The sequence below is a fragment of the Acomys russatus genome, chromosome 23 (genome assembly GCF_903995435.1).
Source record: "Acomys russatus chromosome 23, mAcoRus1.1, whole genome shotgun sequence".
NCBI classification, from domain to species: Eukaryota; Metazoa; Chordata; class Mammalia; order Rodentia; family Muridae; genus Acomys; species Acomys russatus.
This window is the reverse complement of record NC_067159.1, coordinates 55,185,509-55,210,119: the sequence shown is the minus strand read 5'-3', so window position 1 is coordinate 55,210,119 and position 24,611 is coordinate 55,185,509. Positions and strand designations below refer to the sequence as shown.

The following is a 24,611-nucleotide window of genomic DNA, read 5'->3' as shown; positions in this document are numbered from 1 at the left end:
TAGTTGCTTTATTGAAAAACCATTGCTGTCCACTTAAACACTACATTTTATTTGCAGAAGATAAACTGTCCTAATTATAAAACACAATTTCTGTTTCTGAAAAGTTGCTTAGCTCCAGAGGACATCTCTTTGGGGACGGCAAGGAGAAGATGGCCTGGAGACCGGGTCATGACTCCAGTCTCTCCCGCTCATAAGCTACGGAACATGTGCTGTCAGCGGAGACTGCGTGAATATTGGCTAAGGTCCTGCACGCTCCTGGAGAAGTGCTTTCCCCTGGTCGCTCTGAGTGCTTACATTGAGTTCTTGGCTGGAGGGCTTCCTCCCACTGCACAGCCAGAGCATTCTCATGAGCACTTGTATCACACAATGGTCTGGGAATCAGTGGGACACACATGGAGCGTCACGGATGCCTTGCCAGTCAATGACAGACAGCCGTGAGCTCAGGTTTCTATGTCGTAACACTCCCTACACCTTTTCCTTGAGCTTAGGAAGTTCCTAAATTATGGGCTCTTTGAAGTGATAAAAATGCTGTGTCAATTTTAAATGGCATTTTAAAGAGCATCATACTGAAGTTTGGCATTCTTACAGATGGCTAAGAACTGTGCGGGGTGTTTACCTGCCATGGCACATGGCTGAGGGAGGAAGCTAAGTCAGGTCAGACTGACCTGATGGGTTTACTACTCTTGGAAGACACCTGTACAGAGAACCAGCTCTTTATCCTGGGACTGTGGGCATCCCAGGGTCACAGGCAATTTCCTGCTTTACTGTTTACTTGAGGACATGATCCCTGGTTTTCTTGCCCCTTTCAGACACATCTAAGGCCATCCTCAGCCCCAGTTCTTTGGTCAAAGCAGGTATAAAGGGCTGACAAAGAGCATCCAAAGACTTAAAATGTGCAAGTAGAACTTCCAAGTGCCATTATGTGACCATTCTGTGCCCCTGGGTCACCTCTGATGGTTGGTTACATGTCAACATATATCCCTGCCTTGTTTATCTGTTTATAAAATAATTATAGCAACTCTAAGGAATTCCTTCCAATAGTACACAGAGGCCTTTCCAACTAGTTGAAGGATTTAATAGTGAAAAACCAAAGTTTCACAGACAGAATTTAGCCTGGGACTCCAAAGTAAATATCCAGACCTACATTCTGGCCTGCTGGCCCTGACGCACCAGCCCTACAACTGCTTGAGAGAACTGCTTCAAGCAACCTTCCTAACACATGTCTCGTCCTCCTTCTCTGGAGGCTTCCCACTTCCCCTCCGTGGGAAGGACCTTCACAGGGCCTTATCCTCATTCCATGGGGCCAGGGATGTAGGTCGTGTTTTACGTATTTGTTCACACCAGATTCCAGCAGGGTGTTTCCCAGACTAATACTTGATGGTTACTGAGCTAATGATGAAAAGACTGACCTTCACTGACTACTGTCCCATTGGCGAATAAGGGAAAACAGATAAAAATAATGAGCAGTCAAAATACCGAAAGGAACTCAGGAGCTGCAGAGCAGGCAGTTCAATAGAAGCCAGAGAAATAGTAAGTTAGAAAAGGCAAAGACCTTAAGAAAAAAGTTCAAGAGCTTGAATTTTTATATCAATAGCCAGGACAAAAAAAAAAAAGCAGCAACAACAAAGCCCTCAGCCCCACTCTGAGCTCTCGTGCATGCACTGATGGTGCAGCTTTGGGGAGCACACTTCCTTGTCACCTTTTTCTCTAACTTGAGTCTTAGTCATAGAATTCAAAGACCTAAAGAGCAGAAATTCAGAAGGTTGGGGGTTGAAATAACCGTTACCTGCCTTCCTTTGAGGACAGCTACAGGTGGCCTGGGCCCTGAGCCCTAACAGTGACTGCAGTGAGCCACAGGCTGGGACAGGACTCGACCCAGAAGTACAAGGTTAACACAGAACCACACCTGAGCTGAAGCACGCTGAATCTAGCAATTAACTCAGTGTCCAGCCTGTACCAACAACTGTGAAGCAGCACCGTGTGTGTGTGTGTGTGTGTGTGTGTGTGTGTGTGTGTGTGTGTGTGTTAGCTCCTATGCACAAGGTAAATGTGCGAACAGATCAAAGCGCCCATGCAATCATCATCCCTTTATCTTTTTGCATAAAAAAGAACACTCCATTTTAGGAAGTGCATGCAATCCTACTCTAAGGATCCAAGATTGTCTTCCTGAGAGTGCTAACATGTTGTTCTATAGACTAGTTAACCAGTGAGATAAACACTGGCTGAACACAGACCATGCTGACGGCTAAAACCCTGTGGTCACAGCACATATCTCCAGCCTTCAGTGGCCATGCCCCAACTGCATGAACAGTGAGTTCTGTTCTACTTAGCATGTCCATGTTCAGACTACAAACTGTTGTTCAACAGAACAAATAAACCCAGAAAATGTACCAAGAAACAGAAGGATGTGTTCGTTTGAAGAAAAACAAAACCAAAAGTGAGTAACTGAACCCTATCTTCTTGGACATATGACTAGTGTGATATTTCTAAAAGACTGTCCTTTTATTTAGTCTAAACGAAATCCAGTAGAGAACAGGCCCAATAAGCAGCCACCAGGTCAGGAGATATTTAAAAATGAGGCTTGTGCCAAACACACAAGACAGACAGAGGCATCATTTTCTACAGAATTTACTCTTGGTTAAGATTCTATGACAATCAAAGCAGACAGTTCTTAGCGTGTTAACTTTGTGAACTTACAACTTTTAAGTAAAACTGTGAATTTTTTGTCACACATACAGAAAGCTATAAACAACCATGAGGCATTGCACACCAGACCCTAATATTTTCAGAAATGTTAGGAAAATTGACTGGCAGCTTATTTTTGCACTTCCCAGAGGCTTATAGACTGAGGTGATACTAGTTTTACAAGGAGTCTTTCGGCCCAGGAGGTCTTCAGGGTCCAAGACAGCCACGGCTGATAAGAGTCTTGGTGAGTGGGCCTGAGAGCCCAGGGGGATCAGGAAAGGACTATTTTGAATTAGTGCATTTTGTTCACAGGTATAAGAAGTTCCTAAGTGAAGCTCAGTGTGGTGATGTAACACTAGTACCCCAGCACTGAGGAGGCTGGGACAGAAAGATCACCGTGAGTTCAAGTCCAGCATCAACTACTTAGTAGGATCTCATCTCAATAACAAAAGAAAAACACCAAACAAAAAAAACAAAGAGAAAGAAAAATCGTTTTGGGATGCATGCCAGCACCAGATAGCACTAACACACTGCTCTCTGCCCTAATGCCGCTCCACTGGGTCTATACGGAAAGTCCTCAATCAAATGGATGCTGATTAAAGACACATAGGAGAGACCTGGGAAGCAGGCGTCGCAGTGGCAGGGCATCCCAGGAAGAGCCAGGCTTCATAAGAGGAGGATCATCTTCCCAGTCTTCCCAGTGCTGTGGATGATGTCTTTGTGGGCCTGGGCCACCTTCTCCAGTGGGTACTCAGAACCTATCACAGGCCTCACCCAGTCTTTCTCCATTCCTGCTTGGAGGATGCCTGCAAACTGCTGAAATTCTTCCTAGGGGAAAGGAATTTTTAAAATGTGTAAGTTTGTAGTTACTTGTTTCTTAGCAGTGGACCACGTGAGTCATGACAGGAGGCATTGAGGAACTTCAGAATCTGAGTCACAGCAGAAAGGTCCTCTTGCAAATTTGCAGAATTTGACAGTTTGCCCAGAACTATATTTTAATCCTCTGCTAATCGCATATGCCCGGGACAGTGTTAGTATATGGAATACTGTCTTGAGACACCTAAGATTAGTCTGCATTCTGTTCATACTGCTGCTCTCAAGCACCATCTGGAGACTGACTGTATCTACCTCTCCAGCCATGTGCTGACAAGGCAAACATCCCAGCCAGAACCACACCGCCTTACCTACCTTGGTAGATGAGAACAGAGAAACTCCAATTATACTTGTCTCCTTCGCCATGGTGTCTCTTGGGTTTATCTCAATGGGGCCTCTGCAGCCAACGACCTGTCACAGGAACAGCAGGCACACAGGTGAAGACGGCCGTGAAACGGGGCAAAAGGGCAGCAACAGTCAAAGTGCCGCGGAGTCACACTTACTATCACGCGTCCTCTGCGCGACAGAAGCTTCAGGTCATTGCTAAGGTTCTCGTTAGCCAGCATCTCAATAATCACATCGACCCCATTCTCCTTGTCACCCAGAGACTCCTGTGTGACAAAGGGACAAGATGAAGGTGAAAGGCGGTAAAATCGCTTTTCTAGCAGCATATTTCATACAACTGTGCTTCAGATGACTGTCAACGCTACATTTTTAAGACTAAAGATGCATGTTTCAAAGGAAAGATGCTGTTCCAATCAACCAGCCACATTCTGTGGCATCAGATAAAATATGTATGGATGCTGTGTGTAGGGCGCGCGCGTGCGGGTGTGTGTGTGGGGGGGGTGTGTGTGTGTGATCTGTGTGGGGTGTGGGGTGGATAGGCATGGGTGGGTACCTGTGTGTGTGCAGGGGTGATGTGTGTTTATGCTGTGTTTGTGTGTGTGTGTGTGGTGTATGTCTGTATGAGTGGTTATCTATGTGGGATGTGGGGTGTGTGGGGGGTGTATGGGCATGGGTGTGTACCTGTGTGTGTGATCTATGTAGGGTGTGGGGTGGATAGGCATGGGTGTGTACCTGTGTGTTTGCAGGGGTGGTGTGTGTGTGTATGTGAGGTGAGTGTGTGTGTTCTGTGTGTGTGTGTGGTGTATGTTTGTATGAGTGGTTATCTGTGTGGGGTGTGTGGGGGCATATGGGCATGGGTGAGTGTGTGTGTGTGTGTGTGTTGCATATGTGTATTCTGTGTGGGGTGTGTGGGGGCATATGGGCATGGGTGAGTGTGTGTGTGTGTGTGTGTGTGTGTGTGTTGCATATGTGTATTCTGTGTGGGGTGTGTGGGGGCATATGGGCATGGGTATGTGTGTGTGTTGTATATGTGTATTCTGTGTAGGGTGTGTGTGTGAATGGACATGGGTGGGTAGCTGCGCAGGGGGGCTGTAGGCATGTATCTGTGGGTGGGTAGCTGTGCAGGGGGGCTGTAGGCATGTATCTGTGGGTGAGTGTGCTGTGTATCTCTGCCTGGGTGCATATTTAGCTGTGCCATATGTGGTTTATCACTTGTCTGCTGTACTGACTCTGTCTGTGCCATCAGGTTCTGGTTCTCTACATTTAAATGGGTTCTTGAAGAGCCAAAAATATTATAGTTATTTTTATGTTACATTTGTTTTGTTTTATTTTAACAAAGAATAAGTACTCGCAGCAGGCGTCATGACAGGATGCCAAGAATGGATGTAGTGCACTTGAAACCAGGAGTGAGGCTGGAGAACACCACAAGCACAAGTCTCACGTAAAGCCTAATCCCGTGTGAGCAGAGGGCAGCCCTGAGTTACACACACACAGAGTTAAGTTTAATTGCCTACACTGGTCAAAGAAAGTTCCTCAGAGGAAATGATCTGGGAGATAAAAGGAGTCTCCTAAACATAACAGGGAAGGCAGGGAAAGCTACACTCAAAGGCCTCTGGGGAACACATCCTCAAACCACAGCATTGTGGGAGAAGAAAACGCCAACAGTTGCAGACGATAAAATGTGCTGGGCAGCATAGAAAAGAACAAGGTGTTCGGTTTTTTATTTATTTTTCAGGTGTTCATTAATTCAATGTTTTAGGTACTAGAAGCTCAGTAAGAGACAAGAAAGCTAAAAATTCTTCTTGAACCGAGGTCCATTTTAGTTATTTCTTGATACAAATATTTAAAGGGGCCAATATCTGAGCACACAGAAGACAGAGAGGCTCTGAGCTCACCTACACTCATCAGGGCTGGGGAAACTGAGGCTTAAGCTTGCTGGGGGTGAACTGACAGAGTAAAAGGGTGACCTGGAGGGTAGCAGGGCGTGTGGGGAGATGGCTCAGAGTAACCTGCCTGCTGCAAGGGCTGGCTCCCTTAGATCCAGCACCACAGGAGAAGCTGTAATCCTAAAGCTGGGACAGAGATGCACAGATGCTGGCCTTGTAGGTCAGCCGGCAGGGGATGAATGCTAAGCTCCAGTTCACTGAGGCGTTGTCTCAGAAAACAAGGTGGAGGATGACAAAGGATGACACCAAGGTGAGCCTCTGCTCTCCACGCATCCATGCACAGGCGCACACGCACCCCTCCCCCTTCCCCACATTTGAAAATAGACACAGGCGGTGAGGTAAGCGTTCCTCTCAGGGTAACAGGCGAGTGGCAAGGACTGGCAGGCTCGTGACACAAGAGATGTAACTCAGGTCAGAGGTGAACAAAGGGCATACAGACGCACAGACACATGACGAGGAAGAGAAGTCTGTGTGTAGGAAGACAGCCAGTCTCAAGAGACGCCATCAGGATCTCAGGCTCCAGAGGATGGAGACAGACACGACCAGCCTGGAAGCTGACGGGATGTGCTGTGCATGGATGTCAAATTAAAGGCACAGCTACAGGGGCGGGCAGGAGAGAGGGGGCAGAGAGTCTAGAAGTTAGGAAGCAGAGGAATGGGAGAGGCCGCCAACAGGAGAAACAGGAGCCAGCAGTGACCTGAGTAAAGGGGTAACCTCCGTGGCCTCAAGTCAAGAGTCAGGTCGCCCAGTAACCAGCGGTCTTCTCTCACCGCTGAGACAGCATGGGCACCAGTGCCAGCTCCCCTGTGCATGGCACAGATCAGAGACTTGACTGGTAGTTTTTGGCAAGGTGCTATGGTGAAGATATGCCCGCCCACACATTCTTCCTCCTTGGGTAATAATCTCCATAAAGCACTTGGGAAATTCTCCTTCTCCTAGCTCGAAGAAGTGCTTTCGAGGGTGCGCAAGGTAGTGAGTGTTGAGTTAATTATTAGCAGTACATATAGGGACTTCAAGCTTGAGGTGAGGGTGGGATAGCAGTCAGTGCAAGGCACTTGCCAGGAAAAATAGACAGGTAAGATCCTATACAAACTGTGCTATACAGAACAACTAACAGACCGCTCCTTGTCATGGGGGTGGGATATGATTATGCCTCCCCAAGGACACCATTAACAAGCAGCATCTCTCCTGGATAGATACATCCGATTTGTAATTCTGGGAACCTAAACTGCTGTGGGAAGTTCACACCCATGAGAGCTGCAGTAAAAGCATCTTGTAGCTGCAAGCTTTACCTACAACGTGATCTTTCAATTGACTTGAGAAAGGCTACATCTCATTTAATATGCAAACACAATACAAACATGACAGCAAATGCTGGAAAACTAGATGCCTGTGCCTTTAAATCAATTACAACACACATAGGGATGAGAGCACACATAGCTATGAAAATGGAAGCAATTTTATTTATTAAGCAAAATCATATTTATTCATTAAGAGGGTAGTTGTTAAAGTAACTTATTTTAAAAACTAAGTAATTCTCTCAGAAGCAACGTTTGACTTTGGTAAACTGCAGAGGACTTTACCTTGATTTTATCAATATAATTAACTTCTTTGTGATTAAACACTTCATGGGCTCCGTTTTGCAGAACAAGCTTTTTCCCTTCCTCAGAACCAGCTGTGCCCAAAACCTTTAAGCCATGAGCTCTAGCAATCTGGCATGTAGCTAATCCAACCTGAAAAACAAAATGTAAACCTGGCATTACATAGTCTCCACATTCCCACAAAACCTTCCAGGCCTGCAGGGAACGACAAACCTCTCTAGTGAGGCAGTTCTCAACCTGTGGCTCATGCTGAAATAACCTGTTCACGGAGTCGCCGAAAACCACCAGAAAACACATATGTTTACACTCTAATTCTTAACAGAAGCACAATTACAGTTACGAAGCAGCAGCAAAAGTAATTTTATGGTTGGGGGTCACCACACATGAGGAACTGTAGTACAGATCCCCCGCATCAGGAAGGTTGAGAACCACAGCTCTAGCGTGTAACTTATCCTAAGGAGACACCCGTGAGCGCTCAGGTCTCCATCACCGGCTGTGTTATGCTGATGAGGGATGGTAAGATGTAAAATATGGCTACCATGGTCTGGCCCAAATCGCATACAGCAGAGCAGGACCAAATCTGACTGCAAAGCATACCCGTCAACCACTGCCTCAGAACACTTGCTGACACTGCTTTGTGCAGGTCTTGTGGGCCTTAAAGACCCTCTCAATGCTCCTCCCAGCTATGGTTAACCAAATAAACACCATATTCTTTATAACAAGCAGAAGGCCTCTACCATGTAAGTTAGAGAGATAGGTGTTGCCCAGGGACTTCTATCCTGCTCCCTGGCCAAAATTTATTGAATATTTTTTTAAAAAGAAAATTCAAAGCAGCAATTTAATAGCAATTTTTAAAGTCAAGCTTTCTCTGTGCATCTATGTGCGTATGTGTCCCATGCACATGAGGGGACAGAGGCCAACACTGAGTGTACTCCCATGCCACCATCTTAGTAAACCCAAACATGCTGACACAATTAATTCAAAGACAGCATTAAGTTGATGCACGCTGACCCAGATCGGTAGGCTGGGCTGTTCTCCACCAAGCCAAGTCAGAAACCTCGAGGTAGAGGCAGGGAATCCCTGTGATCCCGAGCATGCACAGATGCACACAGCAAATAAATGTAAAATCTCTACAATCTGGAAGGCCAATAGAATTGGGCAAGATAGGAAAAATAATTACGATGAAAGCTGAGAAGCTCACTTGAGCAGGAGTAACCCTTCCTTGGGGCTAAGATAGGCTTACAACTGGAAAGTCCATGGGTGATTGAGGCTATGGCAGGCTGGGCCCCATCTTAGGAAGAGACAGCCAGTTCATTAGGAGGAGCACTGCACTATGGATTCAACGCAAACATATCTCCAGCACCCTTCTGTGAGGGGCCACTCAGTAGTCTTCCGAATGGCCCTGGCTGTTACTTTCTTCTTTTTTCTTTTCAATTCCTAATAGAGTTTTTATTCCATTTGGAGCTTCACAAGCACAGACTCTAATGACTGAATTTTTTTCAGGCTGATTTCTGGCCCCTATCAGAATCATTCACTAAGCATCCCTGGCCTTCTTATCCTGAATCTCCAATCTTCTGAATTTTCCCACAATCAAATTCTGTTTTTTTAATCAATTTACTCAGATCACAACTCAATTGTTATCCCATCACTTGTATCCTCCCACTCCTCCCTTCTGCTTTCACCCTATTCCCCTCCCCTAGGTCTAAGACCGAGGGGGACTTTGTCCCACACTGTATGGTCATAGGCTATCAAGTGTCATCTTGGTAGCCTGTTTATTCTTTCTCTGAGTGCCACCAGGCCTCCCCATCAAGGGGAGGTGAGGACATCCTACTGGGACTCTAGGTAAGAGAAATATAGGAGATGGGGAAATAGAAGGATCCAGAGGGTCCTAGAAACCTACAAGAAGAACATCATGATGGGTGGATCGGGGCCCAGGGGGCTCTGCTCAAACTACTGCACTAACCAAGGACAATACAATAGTAAACATCGAACCCCTACTCTGATCTACCCAATGGACAGGACATTCTCCACAGTTGTGTGGAGAGCGGGGACTGAACCCTGACTGTTTTTTTTTTTTTTTTTTTTTCGTGCCAACAATAGACTCCCAGTATTTTTTCAAGAGGCCATGCGCCATTACCTGCCAGGTATTGTCCTTCCTCTTAACTTCACTAACACTGCAGTGAAGCACTGCCCAGCAGGGCCCTGGACAGCGGCTGTGCTCCTAAATCCACCTCATTTTAAACCCTCAACATAATCCCGCAGGAATGGGAATTGAATGAGGACAGAGCACACACCGAAGGCAGGAAAAAGCCAGCGCTCTGTCTCCCTCCGATATGGCAGGAGGATCAAAGGCGCTTCATACACAGGCTGCCAGCCTGTCCCAGCCAGCCAGGATTTAGCAGACTCAGCCAGCTCCGAAAACCAACAGTTTGGATTTTACCTTTTAAAAAGGCAAGCCAATCCCTCTGCAGTGGCTTTCTACAGGAGCGTAAAGGGAATAAAGAGATTTCCTGTGAACTCCGCTCCTTCTCCACCGTACCAAAGTCTCTCCTTTCTACAGAGTGCAAGGCTTCTCATCTGGGTACTGATGGCGTTGGGAGGGACATAGTGGGAGATAAGAGCAAACACACTAAATGCATGTATGAAGTTCTCAAAGAACACATTTTTAAAATTTAAAACGTAACAAGGTAAAATAATTTCAAGAACTATTATGTGAGACCCATAACTGGGTGCTCACTTAAACACAAACGTAAACATAGAGATACTTACTCCTCCACTCGCCCCATGAACCAGGACGCTTTCTCCAGCTCGCACACGGGCACTGCAGGATAAAGCAGAGGTGCCATCACTCTCTCCTTACAAGCTAACCAGCCCAAGAGCTACTGCAGTCTACCATAAAGCCAAATATCCTCTCATCCCAAGGCCCAAAAAATGGTCCCCAGAGCTGCAATGTGCTTAACTGTGTATGCAGCGCCCAGTCAGGAGATGCTACTGGGTGTCTGTCACCCGCCTTGGCCATGCTGATGCAGGGATCTCGCTGCAATGCTTAGGCTGCAGTCCTTGTTGATGGTTGAGCTTCTGAACCAGAGCCAGAGTCCCTCACTCCCATGCATCCCAGCAGTGTCCCCAGGCAAGCTTGCTGCAGCTCAGCCTTTATCCTGTGGTCCAGGGGTTACCCAAGTAACAGAAGGTGAGCTGCTTTGACCAGTGCTAAGAACACGCCTTTGCCTTCCCAGGCCCCTAAAAGTCAGCTCTGATGGGTCCCTTAAAAAGGAGTGCTGATTCGCCAGGCCCCCACGCCACTCCCTAAACTGCCCAGGCTTTTCACTGTGCTATATTCTTTTATAGCTGGGACAGACACCAAGCCAGCATAAAGAACTCATCACTATTCATACACACGGGCCGTCATGTCACCAACGCTAGATGCTTTGTGGTCCAGCACACTGCGGGGACACGGTCAGATGCTTCTCTGTGGAGACCCTGTTCACTCTAGAATGAGGACACAGTATCTCTGAGTGCCTGCTCATGGCTTCCTGGGGGCAGCCAACCCTGAGTGCCTGCTCATGGCTTCCTGGGGGCAGCCAACCCTGAGTGCCTGCTCATGGCTTCCTGGGGGCAGCCAACCAAGCCTTCCTCACTCTTGCTTACAGAAAAACTGAGTTCAGGGAGAGAGACAGAGTTTAAGCCGAGTATCCGAAACCCTGGCACCTTCAAGTCACCAATGTGGGCAATAAGATCGCCAACAATACACTCCGAGATAAGATGCACCCCACTACGTGTTAGAAGATCCACAAACACGGAGAGCGCGCTTCCCTACTCTCAAGGCCTAGAGTGAAGGGAGAGAAGTGCGCAAACCCCTCACAGCCACTGCACGCAATCATGGACCGTAATGCTATATAACAGTGTGAATGGGGAAAAGAGCCTCAGAATTGCTCAAACACCATTGCAGATGTTCCTGAAACAGTGTGTTTGTTTTGTATAAAATTAACATTTAATTGATAGTCGAATCCTTTCACAGTGTGAGTGGACCTCATTCAATCAATGAGGACTTCCAAGTGAGGAAGTTAGCAGAGGCCAGTTGTGCTAGCACACTATGAGGCCAGCTTGCTAGCACGTTACGAGGTCAGCTGTGCTAGCACACTACAAGGCCAGCTGTGCCTAGCACTCTACGAGGCCAGCTGTGCTAGCACACTACAAGGCCAGCTGTGCTAGCACGCTACGGGGCCAGCTGTGCCTAGCACTCTACGAGGCCAGCTGTGCTAGCACGCTACGGGGCCAGCTGTGCCTAGCACTCTACGGGGCCAGCTGTGCTAGCACGCTACGGGGCCAGCTGTGCTAGCACGCTACGGGGCCAGCTGTGCTAGCACGCTACGGGGCCAGCTGTGCTAGCACGCTACGGGGCCAGCTGTGCTAGCACGCTACGGGGCCAGCTGTGCTAGCACGCTACGGGGCCAGCTGCGCTAGTACACTATGAGGCCAGCTGTGCTAGCACACTACTAGGCTTACACTGCAGCCATTCCAAGTCTCCATTCTGTTGTCCTTGTCCATCAAGTTTAGACCTCGTAAACCTCTACAGTTTGGGACCCAGGTCTTTAAAATCCTTAATCACTATATGTCTAATTGATTCTAAAAATACATGTGCACACAGATATACAGAGAGCAGCACACAAACACTCACACATGCCCCCTGTGCTTCTGTGTTTCTGATCCTCCCATGCCCTGGGATCAAACCTGTTTCTTTTAACTTGTTAACTCCTCTGGTTTTTAACTACCCAACCTCAGCCTAGGTGCGCTCTGGATTTGGACCCTCATGAAGAATATCCAGCACCCTGTGTCCCGGACTCTGTACTACACCCTCTCTCTTCCAGAATCAACAGCAACAACTGGACACTAGGACCTCTGTCCTCACCTCACCAGGACTGTGGGCCCCAGCAGCTCTGCTCTGCCCCGTTGGCCCCGCTCCCTTCGCCTGATTTCATCTCAGCACCAAAGAGGCCTGGATTAATCAGAAAACCTCACTCCCTTGAAATATTTGCAAATGCATAACGAATATAGGAGAAAATCCAACGGCCTTGAACTTTTGTACCCCAGCTCCGACTCTCATGGGCTCACACAGGTTCATGTATTTGAATACTTGGTCTCCAGCTGGCTGGACTGTTTGGGACTAGGAGATGTGGCGTTGTTGAAGGAAAGTGTCACTGAGGGTGGGTTTTGGGTTTAAAGATCCCCCCCCCCGCACCCACACACCTCTCGCTCTGCCTCCTGGTTGTGGGTCAGATAGAAGCTCTCAGCTCCTGCTCAGCACCATGCCTGTCTTCCTGTTGCCATGCTCCTGCCATAATGGTCACAGACTTATGCTCTGAAACTGGAAGGCCCAATGTGCACTTTTTTCTGCACGTTGCCTTGGTCAATGGTGCCATGTCACAGTAAGAGAAAGGTAAGACTATGGTGGTTTGAGAAAGAACATTCCCCAAGGCAGCGGTGGCGCACAGCTTTAACGCCAGCACTCAGGAGGCAGAGGGAGGCGGGTCTCTGAGTTCAAGGCCAGCTTAGTTTACAGAGTGAGTTCCAGGACAGCCAAGGCTATCTTATCTAAAAAAAAAAAAAAAAAAAAAAAAAAAAAACAACAAAAAGAACGCCCCTCTCCCCCATAGGCTAATATATTTGAATGCTTAGTCACCTGGGAGTGGCACTATCAGGTGTGGCCTTGTTGGAGTAGGTGTGGCCTCCTTGGAAGAAGTGTTTCCACTGGAGTTGGCCTGGGAGATTTCAATTTCCAAGTCTGGCCCAGGCTCACTCTCTGCTTGTTGTTCAGGATGTAGCCCTCACCTGCTTCTTTAGCCTCGTACCTGCCTGCTCCCAGGCTCTCTGCATCACACCTGCCTGCTCCCAGGCTCTCTGCCATGATGATAACAGACAAAGCCTCTGGACCTAGGAGGCAGCCAACTATTAAACACTTTCCCTTATAAGAAAGAGCTGCTGTGATCATGGTGTCTCTTCACAGAGATAGGATGGTGACTAAGGCAAAGACATGTTTCCTCAGCGTCCTCTGATACCTCCTCACATGACTCCCACACTTTGAGGACTGATTTACTCTTTCTTCTTCAAAATGATCAGCGTCTGTCCCCTTTGCCATGATTGGCATGACCCTGGGAATGCTCAATCTCAAAGGACTAGCAGCCAGAAATGAGAGTCCAGGCAGAGGCAGATGAGGAGAGCTGCCTGCTTGGGCTGGCTATGGCTTCTCACCTGTGGAGCAGAGCTCGGCAGGCTGTGAAGTACGGGATCCCCAGTGCGGCCCCCTGCCGGAAGTCCAGCGTCTTGGGCAGGATGTAGACGGTGTGATCCGCTGCCAGAGTGAACTCCGCGTAGCCACCGGAGATTGTGTTGGAGCAGAAGACCCTGTCGCCTTTCTGAGATAGATATCAATGAGTAGCAAAGGCCCCGACTGTGTCAAGGTAGAGGAGACCCTCACAATCATGCCTTAAGAAACACTCACTCACGTACGGATGTCTCCAACTCAGGGGCTCATAAACATGAGTGAAACACTGAACCTTGATGCATGTTTTGCTAAGTAGGAACTTATGTCAAGAAGCATTAAAGGAGACGGAGAACAGAAGGACACCCCTCAGATGGCACTAGGACACTGGATGATGATGTCAGTATCTCAAACTAGCCCTATAATAAACAAAGATGAAAACCGAACAGCACCACGCTACAGGACGGATGTGGAAAAGCCTTGGTAGTAAACAGAGCTGGAGGCAAGTGTTGCCGCTGCACAGAGTTGTCTGGGAACAGTCAAGGAAGGCTAAGTTAGAATGGATCCCAACTTCATGGCTTGAAAACAAGCCTGATTGGTTTTACTGGGACAGAGAATGCTTTAGGTACAAAACCTCACAGACTCACCCAGATAGGATAGATAGCATTTTCTTCAAGGTTGCCAATTACAAATGAGCTAAACACTTTGAATGTAACTTTTACATATGGCTTTCCTGATTGTTTCATGACTGTTCTTACTGTATGTAGCTTATTATAAATAAAGTTGATATGCACTTGAGGGAAATAAAGACCTCACCAGAAGGAAAGCAGTGTTCAGAGTGCTGTGCAGGATAACAACCGCAACACAGTGTCCCAAAGCTCAGATACACGCACCTCTGGGAGGAGGGGAAGGAAGGCATACAGTTGGAAAGCACGCAAACATGGTGAGACCAGGTGGAGAATGAGAAAAGACGTGATTCTAAGCTGAGGAGACTGAAGAAGCTCCACAGGGACAGCAGTGTCTGAGGCAGGGTTGGAAGCTCAGGACAATCCAGAGGACGGAACCAGGATGAGGCAACATTGTACAGGAAGCCTGGGGGCAGAGGGGACATGACAAGCATTTCCTCTTGCGCCCGTGAAAACCCAGCTCTCACCTCAGACAAGCGAAAATTTATTGTAGAGCCTCAACCCAGGAACAGAGATTAAAGTCAACTCAAATGTGACATTCCAAAGCGATAAAAGTTTCACAAAGTAAAAGAAAAGGCCATAAATCAGGGCTTGTCTCAAATGCATTAGTGGGACTATCGTGCTGAGAGGTTGCAGCAGAGCGAGGAACTCTCAGCTACAGGCCTGAGGTGCGGCCTGGTGATCTTAGCACTAGGGCTGGTGAACTGAGATGGGGCTCAAACGGCTACTGTCACCAAGGCAGTCAGGCCTCATAGAGCACAGCCATCTCAGCTTCTGATAAGCTGAGGACAGACTCTCTGGGGAATGACCTGCAGGACACAGTGCTCCCCAGGAGAAGAGGCTGCTTGATGGACGTGCCCTGCATCTGCCCAGTCTAGGAAGGGAGCAGCTAGATGCACAGGACTGCTGAGCACTAGAAGAGTCACTACAGTGACATAGGAACTGGACTTATAATGGGAATCCAATTGTTTGCTTGCCCATGTGCAGTCCCAGGTCTGAGCTGAATATTCTAAGCTAAAGAAAGTGGGCATGAGAAAGGAAACAGAGGTTGCCTATGGCTGCGAATTACTGTAAAATAAATAAATAAAGAATGAATACAGAAAAGCAGAGGTCTGGATGGGATTGAGGGATTGAGGCAACAGGATTAGGGCACATCCAAAGAGCAAGCATAAAAACAAAAGGGTGCCCCAAAGATGGTACTACAGAAAACACAGTGAGATCTGGGCTTTGCTTTCCTGCTTGTTTAAGAAAGTTAAGTGATCGGGAGTGGCAAATGTCATCGTGAAGTTAAGATCAATAATGACATAGAAGGGCCCATTGACTCCGCAGTCTGGAGACCATGGGTGCCATTAGCAAGAGAGAATGAGAGACGCAGTGGGGACAGGAGCCAGATTGCCACAGACTGGGAAGTAAGTAGAAAGCTGCAGGATCTGCACACGTCCTGCACAGGGACACACCACGTTTCTCTTACTCAGCACATTTTTGGTATATGTGGTGCCACAGCTGAGAAGCCAAGAACTTAAGAGGAAGAGGGCAGGCAGCACCATGCTACAGAGGCACTGCCATGACGGGCATGTCAACAGTAAGGACAGCCCGATCTCAGCTCCAGAACTGCACAGTAACTTTGCATATGCTCCTGCTTTATTGATCCTCCAAGAGTTAACTTTTCCTCCATTTTGTGAAAGGAAATTAAAAACCTCTGTCTGTATTTGACAAAAGCTGAGCCATCCGTCATCTCTCTATTGCTTTCTTCACTCACACATTTCTAGGAGACCACGGTGCCTTCGACAGCTGTGGTGACACAGAAATTATCCAGTATAGATTCCCAACAGTGCAGACAACCAAGGCCTCTGGATAAGAAATACTTTCTTTTTTAGCTAGGAGTCCCCCAAGTGGCAGAAAACGTGCAAGAAGTATCTTTGAAAGCTTTTAAAGCTATAATTAAATTTCATAAAAATGCTATCAAATAAAAATAGAAGCAATTAAGAATGGAATACCTTGAAAGCAGATACACTGTCTCCAACAGATTCTATGATCCCGGCTACATCCGTGCCCGGAGTGTAGGGTAAGGCAGGTTTCCGACTGTAGTTGCCAGAGCGAATGTATGTCTCTACTGGGTTGATACCACAAGCATGGACTCTGATTAGAACCTGTAACGACAATACAACTCAGTTTGCACCAAGCATGGAGGCACTGCCTTACAATGACACTGTAAGGATAATGACAGACCTAGAAAATGGAGACAACAAAGCAAGACCAAAGGAGCCCTGCCTTCAACAAGCCTGTATCCTGAGTAGGAAGTAAGGTAGATTGGCTTATACACTGTATTTAAAACCTTCCAGAAACAGTAAAAGATACTTAAAGAGCTGTGTTTCAGAGACCTCTGTGTCTCCATCAGCCCACTTCCTCTTCTGAGCTATGTAGGAAGACCATTACTTCCTGGTGTGGCAGACAGTTTCCAGTATAAGCACTGAACACACTATAGTCATCTGAAAGCAAGAACCGCAACTGAGAAAGTGCTTCCGTAAGGTTGTGCTGTAGAAGCCTATAGGGTGTTTTCTTAAATAGTGATACAGGAGGGCCCAGCCCACTGTGAGTGGTGCCACCCCTGGGCTGGTGTCCTCGGTGCTATAATAAAGCAGGCTGAGCAAGCCAGTAAACAGCACTCCACTATGGCTTCTGTATCAGCTCCTGCCTCCAGGTTCCTGCCCCAACTGTTTTGAATGATGAAGAGTTAGTGAAATACGCCCTTTCCTCTCCACGGTACACTGGGACAAGAGTTTCATCAAACAGTTGAAACTCTAAATAAGGCCCTTACTATAGTGGTCATGGCCTTACACCCTAGAACTATAAGGCCCAATAAACTCATTCTTCTAGAAGTTGCCTTGGTCATGATGTCACTCCACAGCAATAGGAAAGTAACTAAGACACCTGTCCGCCTTCACATATGAAGAACCAGGAGATAGAGGTGGCGCCACAGCAGAGTGAGTCAAAGCACTGAGAGCTGCTCGCAGGCCTGGCCCACTGAAGCGTCCCCAGACAACCTCTCCTCCCTAGAGAGCTCCACACTAAAGTCCAAGAAGCTGACGGTGAAAAGAGCCTTGGTCCCCACGTCACTGGTGGAGAAGGGCTCCCCACCAGCACAGCAGGAACCAGGAATAATCTTCTGCTGCTGAACCACCGAGATCTTGGGGGTCACATCTATCAGAGAAGATGAGTTTGGGGGCTGAGGGTGTAGGCTGTTTAGAGGCTTGGGGTGTAGGCTGTTTGGGGGCTGGAGGTGTAGACTATATGGGGGCTGGGGTATAGGCTGGGGGCTGGGGGTGTTTGGGGGCTGGGGGTGTAGGCTGTTTAGAGGCTTGGGGTGTAGGCTGTTTGGGGGCTAGGGGTGTAGGCTGTTTGGGGGCTGGGGGTATAAGCTGTTTAGGGGCTGGGGGTATAAGCTGTTTGGGGGCTGGGGGTGTAGGCTGTTTGGGGGCTGGGGGTATAAGCTGTTTAGGGGCTGGGGGTGTAGGCTGTTTGGGGGCTGGGGGTGTAGGCTGTTTTAGAGGCTTGGGGTGTAGGCTGTTTGGGGGCTAGGGGTGTAGGCTGTTTGGGGGCTGGGAGTGTAGGCTGTTTAGAGGCTTGGGGTATAGGCTGTTTGGGGGCTGGGGGGTGTAAACTGTTTCGGGGCTGGGTGTGTAGGCTCTTTGGGGGCTGAGGTGTAGGCTGTTTGGGGGCTGGGGTGTAGGCTGTTTGGGGACCTGGGCATGTAGGCTGTTTGGGGGCTGGGGGTGTAGGCTGTTTAGAGGCTTGGGGTATAGGCTGTTTGGGGGCTGGGTGTGTAGGCTGTTTGGGGGCTGGGTGTATAGGCTGTTTGGGGGCTGAGGTGTAGGCTGTTTGGGGGCTGGGGGTGTAGGCTGTTTGGGGGCTGGGGGTATAAGCTGTTTAGGGACTGGGGGTATAAGCTGTTTGGGGGCTGGGGGTGTAGGCTGTTTAGAGGCTTGGGGTGTAGGCTGTTTGGGGGCTGGGTGTGTAGGCTGTTTGGGGGGCTGAGGGGTGTAAACTGTTTGGGGGCTGGGTGTGTAGGCCATTAGTAGGATGCTTACCTAGCATGCTGGAGTTCCCAGGTTTGAGCCCTGCACTGCCAGAGCAGCTCAGTCTACTTCAGAGCCTCTATCTCGGCTAGCGGAGTAAAGGGAGTCTCACAGAAGAAGGCCTTAAAGACAGGCAGAAGTTCCATAGGACTCAGGAAATACGCACAAAGATGGAATGAGAGTCTCTTGGGCAAATTGGATAAACTCAGGATTGTTAAAAACCTACTAAGAGGGTGAAAGAAATGGGCCTCAACAGATAAGCTGTGAACACTTATAAGGCTAAGGACACTAGACTAGGGGGATGTGCCTTAATAAATATATACCAGCTGAGTCAAAAGGATTTTGATAAAAATCGCTAGAGACAATTAAGTTCCAATTGAATTCTCTCAGGCCCAATATAACAAAGCATTAATGCCAAGAGGAAATTACTTTCCCACCATGTGAAAAATAAAAAACATAGAGGCTCCCGATAGCAAAACTTACTCAGAATTCTCATGACTCCATTAAAATCCTGTTACTACACTACAAAGCTGATTTTCAACATCAGGAACTTTGTGGCAGCCAGAAGTGCTTCCTTTTCGGGTGTCTATTTGACTAATTATCACATGTGTTATTTCACTGTGCATCTGCTCTGAGTAGGGACTGCCTGAACTGAGTCAGTATCCACCTGATGGTCTTGTGGGACAGGAACCTCCACGTCTGACCGGAGCTTTAGCACTTCTGGGCCACCAAACTCAAACACTCGAATGGCCCGCATCAACTTCTGCCCAGTTGCCATGGTATCTAGACACGAAGGAAAAGAATTAATATATTCTCATGCTGTCTCGAGGCTATCGCTGTGTTTTCTCACCCCTTAGAGGACACAGATCAAACAATTTTGCAAACAACAATTTAAGCCAGGAGCTTAGCCCTGATCTCATTTCATGTTTAAGGACCTTTCATCTAGAAAAGCTACAAAGCAAAATACTCCGGCCTACCTTCCTATGGGGATTCAGTGCCTTCAACAAGGGAGTCAAACATGCAAACAAAAACATCTGGACCTACATATGATCTGATGTTTTCTTTTGCTTAAGCTTGGCTTGCAGTGTCAGGAATTCTATGAGCTAACATTTGACTTAGAGATCTTTAGTCAGATTATGAAATGTTGCAAACATATAGAGAAAAACAAGGAATAAACCCATCTATGCCTAGCTTTAACAAGCTAACCTCGTAAAAACCTAAAGCGTTACGGACACAGTTAAAGCCTCCAAACTACCTCTGGGCCAACTTAGAAGAATCAATTAGTACCGTAAAGTCAATGCTAGAAATTGCCAGAGCGTCTATGCCCGTGTAGGGCGCTGTCTGAATCATTTCGTGTAGCTGATAACTTCATCCCAGCTGCACTGTACTGAATTGTGGTATTACCCTTTTAGCTCTAAGGTTTTGAAGTTTCTCAGGTTATAGAAACCTTATACTTCCTGTAGCTTTTTAAGTTTTTATTACACGTGCTTATATATGCATATGTGAAAGGAGGCACAGGTGTGGAGGCTAGACAACAACCAGGAGTCAGTTCTCTCATCTCACCACGTGGGCCCAGGGGTCAATCTGAGGGGGCTAGGTTAGTGGTAAGTGCCTTTACCCACCGAGCCACCTCACAGTAAATTGAAACTGAAAAAGTAATGCAGCTGTTTACACATTACAAAGGCCCAGGTAACCTTTCTGTCCTCCTGTTACTATTAAAAGGAAGAGAAAACTAAGTTAAAAATAATCTCTAAGAAAAGCAAAGCTAATTAGCAAATGAAATTATGTAACTGGAAAACCATACTGCTAGAGATGTGATGACCAGGTTTTAGCCATATGCCCATAATTTTAACTTTGACTTATCATAATTTCTTCACACAAATAAAATGAAATGGTTAGATTCTGCTGCCACTTAGGAGGTGTTTGTTAACACATCAGAAACTGAGAAATATGGATTCAGAGTTTTCTCTCCGGTGCAGAAAACAAGTCAAGCAAGTCACTAATACTAAGCGGCATTGGTGGCTGTTCACACTACACGCACTTCTCCGCAGCAACTGTGAGTGTCGTCACCTGTTCTTCACATCCCTGGAGAGACTAGATGCAACAAAACTCTCCTTATCGTCTCAGAAACAAACCAACGTGCAATAAGCCAACACGCAACTCCACAAAGTGTGCCGTGGGCTCACATGGGGTTGTAAGGCTTGCTCGGGGATGGGGAGCATGGGTGAGGGATTGCTTTCGGGGTGCTGACATCTCCAACACACTGGGAAGTCTCACCCAGCACCTTCTAAACCTCTAGCACCTTCCGGGGACACTGAGACCTAGTGCAGTTAGGGCAGAGCTGCACACAGTTGGCCTGAGGTACAGGAGGGGAGGGGCTCGAATATCAAATAAGGGCCCAATGACCGGGTTGCTGTGAGGGAGCATCAACAGTCAACAGTCCTGATCCTGAGAGTCTCTTGTAAGTAAGTCGGACGACTTTGTGCTGCAGGTCACAGCTGCTGCACTCAAATTCACTTTTCAATAGTGAATTACTGTGCAAAACCCAGAACAGGTAAAGGCTGCTATGAATGGTACGGTACACACACACACACACACACACACACACACACACACACACACACACACAACACACAGAGAGAGAGAGAGAGAGAGAGAAACAGAGACAGAGACACAGAGACAGAGACAGAGAGACACAAAGACAAAGAGAAAGACAGAAACAAAGAGACAGAGAGAGAGAGAGAAGGAGGGAGAGGGAGACAGAGACAGAGACAGAGAGACAGAGAGGGAGAGAGGGGGGAAGATACTTAACTTTTTCTTTCTTTCTTTCTTCTTTTCTTTCATTGCTGGGCTGTAGTGAGAACCTAGGCCCTTAAGCACGCTAAGCATCTACAGCTGGGCTCTACGTCCTGACTTTGTTTTTTTTTAAATATATTTTATTAATTTATTCATATTACATCTCAATTGTTAGCCCATCCCTTGTATCCTCCCATTCCTCCCTCCTTCCCATTTTCCCCTTACTCCCCTCCCCTATGGCTGTGACTGAGGGGGACTTCCTCACCCTGTATATGCTCATAGGGCATCAAGTCTCTTCTTGGTAGCCTGCTGTCCTTCCTCTGAGTGCCACCAGGCCTCCCCATCCAGGGGACATGGTCAAATATGGGGCACCAGAGTTCATGTGAAAGTCAGACCCCACTCTCCACTCAAACTATGGCACCAGATCTACCCAATGGACTTTGGTTTTTTTTGAGACGGTCTGCCTATGTGGATCAGGCTGGCCGTGAACACACCTTGCAACAGACACTGGCCTCCAATTCTCAATCACGCAGCCTGTGCCATCTTGATGCTGTGATTACAGGCTTGCCCTGCCTCACTCTTCTTCTTCCACTTTCAGTCTCTATTTACGGCCTCCTTATCTACTTCCCACACACCTATCTTTCCAATAGACATCATTAGCCTCAAAAATAAAATCAAATTTGTTTTAAACCAGAATCTATATGTTGCTAACTCATTTTATTTATTTATTTATTTATTTATTTATTTATTTTTACTTTTTTTTTTTTTTTTTTAACATTTTGAAGGGCTGGAGAGGAAGACACATAGGGACAGACGGGAAGGAGGAAGCCAGAGGCTTCTCTTCACTCTGTCCTGGGTCTAGGAGACTGGCCCTCATCGTGTCCTCCCATCACTCTGTCCTAATTCTGCCAAGAGGGCCTGGCCATGGCCACGCCCTCTGTTTCTCCCCACGGAGCCTGCGCCTTCTTACTGATCAGGCTGCAGTCTACACTCACTGCCTCTGACTCAACCACAGACAGGAGCCTCATCCACTTCATAGCACTGGTGCTGTGTCAAAGGGAAACCCACGGGATAAAACAGTGTGACATACTAACAGCAACTACGAATAACACCCAGCCTTCCCTAAAGAGTACAGGTCTTTAAAAAAAATTTCCATTCATTTAATTATCTTCACAACAGGTACAAGCAAAAGTTGTTACCTTGTGCAAGGCCCCATGTACAAATGAATGAGAAGACACAAAAAGAGGTTGAGAGATTCGGGCAGGTCACAGAGGTCAACGCAGAGAGAGAGCCCAAAGCCAGTGTCTTAAGAGTTTTGTTAACATACAGTCTTCCAAATTCACTTTTGGAAATGTTGGCATAGACTGTCTTTAGTTTCTCAGAAATTAATTCTGGGATGTGTGAGACATTGGGTTGAAATGTCAACAGGCTTCAGGCTGCGGCACTTATTTTCTAATTAAGGCATCTACTTGGGCATTCTTCAATACCCATTAATTGGGAAATAGAGTAGAAAAACAAAGGATAGGTTTCTACAGGGAGCTAATCTATGCTGATGGTACCAGCTCTCTAGTATAGGCTACTTGTGGGGATTGCCTGGCACGGCAGAGAGAACCTGACAGCACAGTAGCCTTTCATTACGCGAGGTCTCACACTGGATACAGGTCTCACACTGGATACAGGTCTCACACTGGATACAGGTCTCACACTAGATACAGGTCTCACACTGGATACAGATCTCACACTGGATACAGGTCTCACACTGGATAGCCCAGAACTCACTTCGTACACCAGGTTGATCTGGAGCTCTGGGTAACTTCTTGGGATTGTTAACTGTGCTGTGGTCGCTACATATGCTGGGAAAATTATTTACAGTTACCTTGGTTTACTTCTTACTTTACTCTTTATTTCTAGGACATACACAATTAAAAACTCCTCCTCTAGGCTAGACTTTCACTCATTCATAGGTTTAAATGAAAATTAAAGGGATAGAAAAAACTTAGAAGTATCTTAACATGGGGCTAGTGGCTCAATTTTTCAAAGCCAGATTACTGACATATGACTAACTAAGAACAGAGGGTGCTGGGGTTAGGGTTAGCAGCAAGGGACAATGGTCACCCTCTTGCTGAGGGCCTCATTTGGATTTCCAGCACCAACATGGTTGCTCAGGCTCACCAGGCTCACAACGGACTCTAACTCTGGTTACAGGAGATCAACCGCCCTCACCTGTCCTCTGAAGGCACCAGGCATGCACATGGGGCAGACATGCAGCCAAAACACCTAAACGCAAACTATAAATAGATATTTTAAGGGCAAAATAAAATAAAATTTATTTCTAGACATAATTTTAAACTCAGCCTTAGTTTAAAGCTAAGAAAGAGACCCAATAGCTATAAAAGGTACTGCCACTGTTCTAGAATGGCTCATGGAAATAGGTGGCTCATTAATAACTCGGAAACGCAAAAAAAAAAATGATGAAAACTAAAGTGTCCAGTGCAATACTTCTTGGCTGTATGATGTTGTCAGGGTCTTGCTTTCACAGAGATCATCCTGTACCCCAGTCAGCACTGCATGGATAGGGCAGGCAGGGGCCAGCAGGCAGTCACGGTGGCTTCAGAGGCTCACAGACAGCAGACAAGCAGTTCCACGGCGGCCTTTAGACCTTTCAATCATTAAGAGGTCTTTTCTGGTCACCAGGCTTGAGGCATTTGAGCAATTGTAAACATGTAAGATGTAGTTAACAAAATATTACATTTTTCCCCCTCTCTGTTCCTCTCTATCTCGGCTGTGTCTCCTCTCTTCTTTCCTTTGATGGGTGCTACTGAGTTTAAAGGATGATAACACAGCCAGAGCACAGAACGTCCTCTACCTGGACCTGGGAAGTTGTGAACAGGGAGTTAGGGTGAGGATGCCTGACCGGCTGTAGGAATCCCCAGGCATCATTAGGCGGCGTACCCTAGCCCGACCCACCCAGCCGCCTGCTATGCACAGCTCCAGTGCAGATCTCCCAGAAACATAGGACAATAGACAAGGCTAGGAGCCCCGGATCCTAGGCAACCTCCAGGTGGTGAGCTGGTATGCCGGGACGGAAGGAAGGAAAGAAAAGTAGTCAAAACCAAGCAGTGTTCATTTGTATAAGACTGACGTCTAAAAACCACTTACCTTCCTCTAGAGTAGGAATCAAAACCTCCTAAGCTCCAGAAGTTCCAAAGGAAAAACAGATAGGCCTGCCTCTGTCAACTTTCGCAAGGCTCCACCTCACCGTTATGCCCCCGCTCCGGTCGCGTGACTGACTCTTTCCAGTCCTCGGATTGAGTGAGTGAGAGAAGTTTGGTCCTCTTCGGCCA

General features: G+C 47.3%; 1 protein-coding gene across 1 annotated transcript; it reads right to left on the bottom strand.

Moving 5' to 3' along the window:
* Positions 1-3,251: 3,251 nt before the first annotated feature.
* Positions 3,252-24,542, bottom strand: Cryz (crystallin zeta). Its single transcript, XM_051165779.1, has 9 exons — positions 24,427-24,542; positions 19,139-19,254; positions 16,393-16,545; positions 13,700-13,863; positions 10,220-10,271; positions 7,433-7,582; positions 4,062-4,169; positions 3,874-3,969; positions 3,252-3,513 (listed from the first exon to the last, which is right to left on the bottom strand). Exons 2-9 carry the CDS (start codon positions 19,247-19,249, stop codon positions 3,352-3,354), a joined length of 996 nt encoding a protein of 331 aa, XP_051021736.1. The 5' UTR covers positions 19,250-19,254; positions 24,427-24,542; the 3' UTR covers positions 3,252-3,351.
* Between the last annotated feature and the right edge of the window lie 69 nt (positions 24,543-24,611).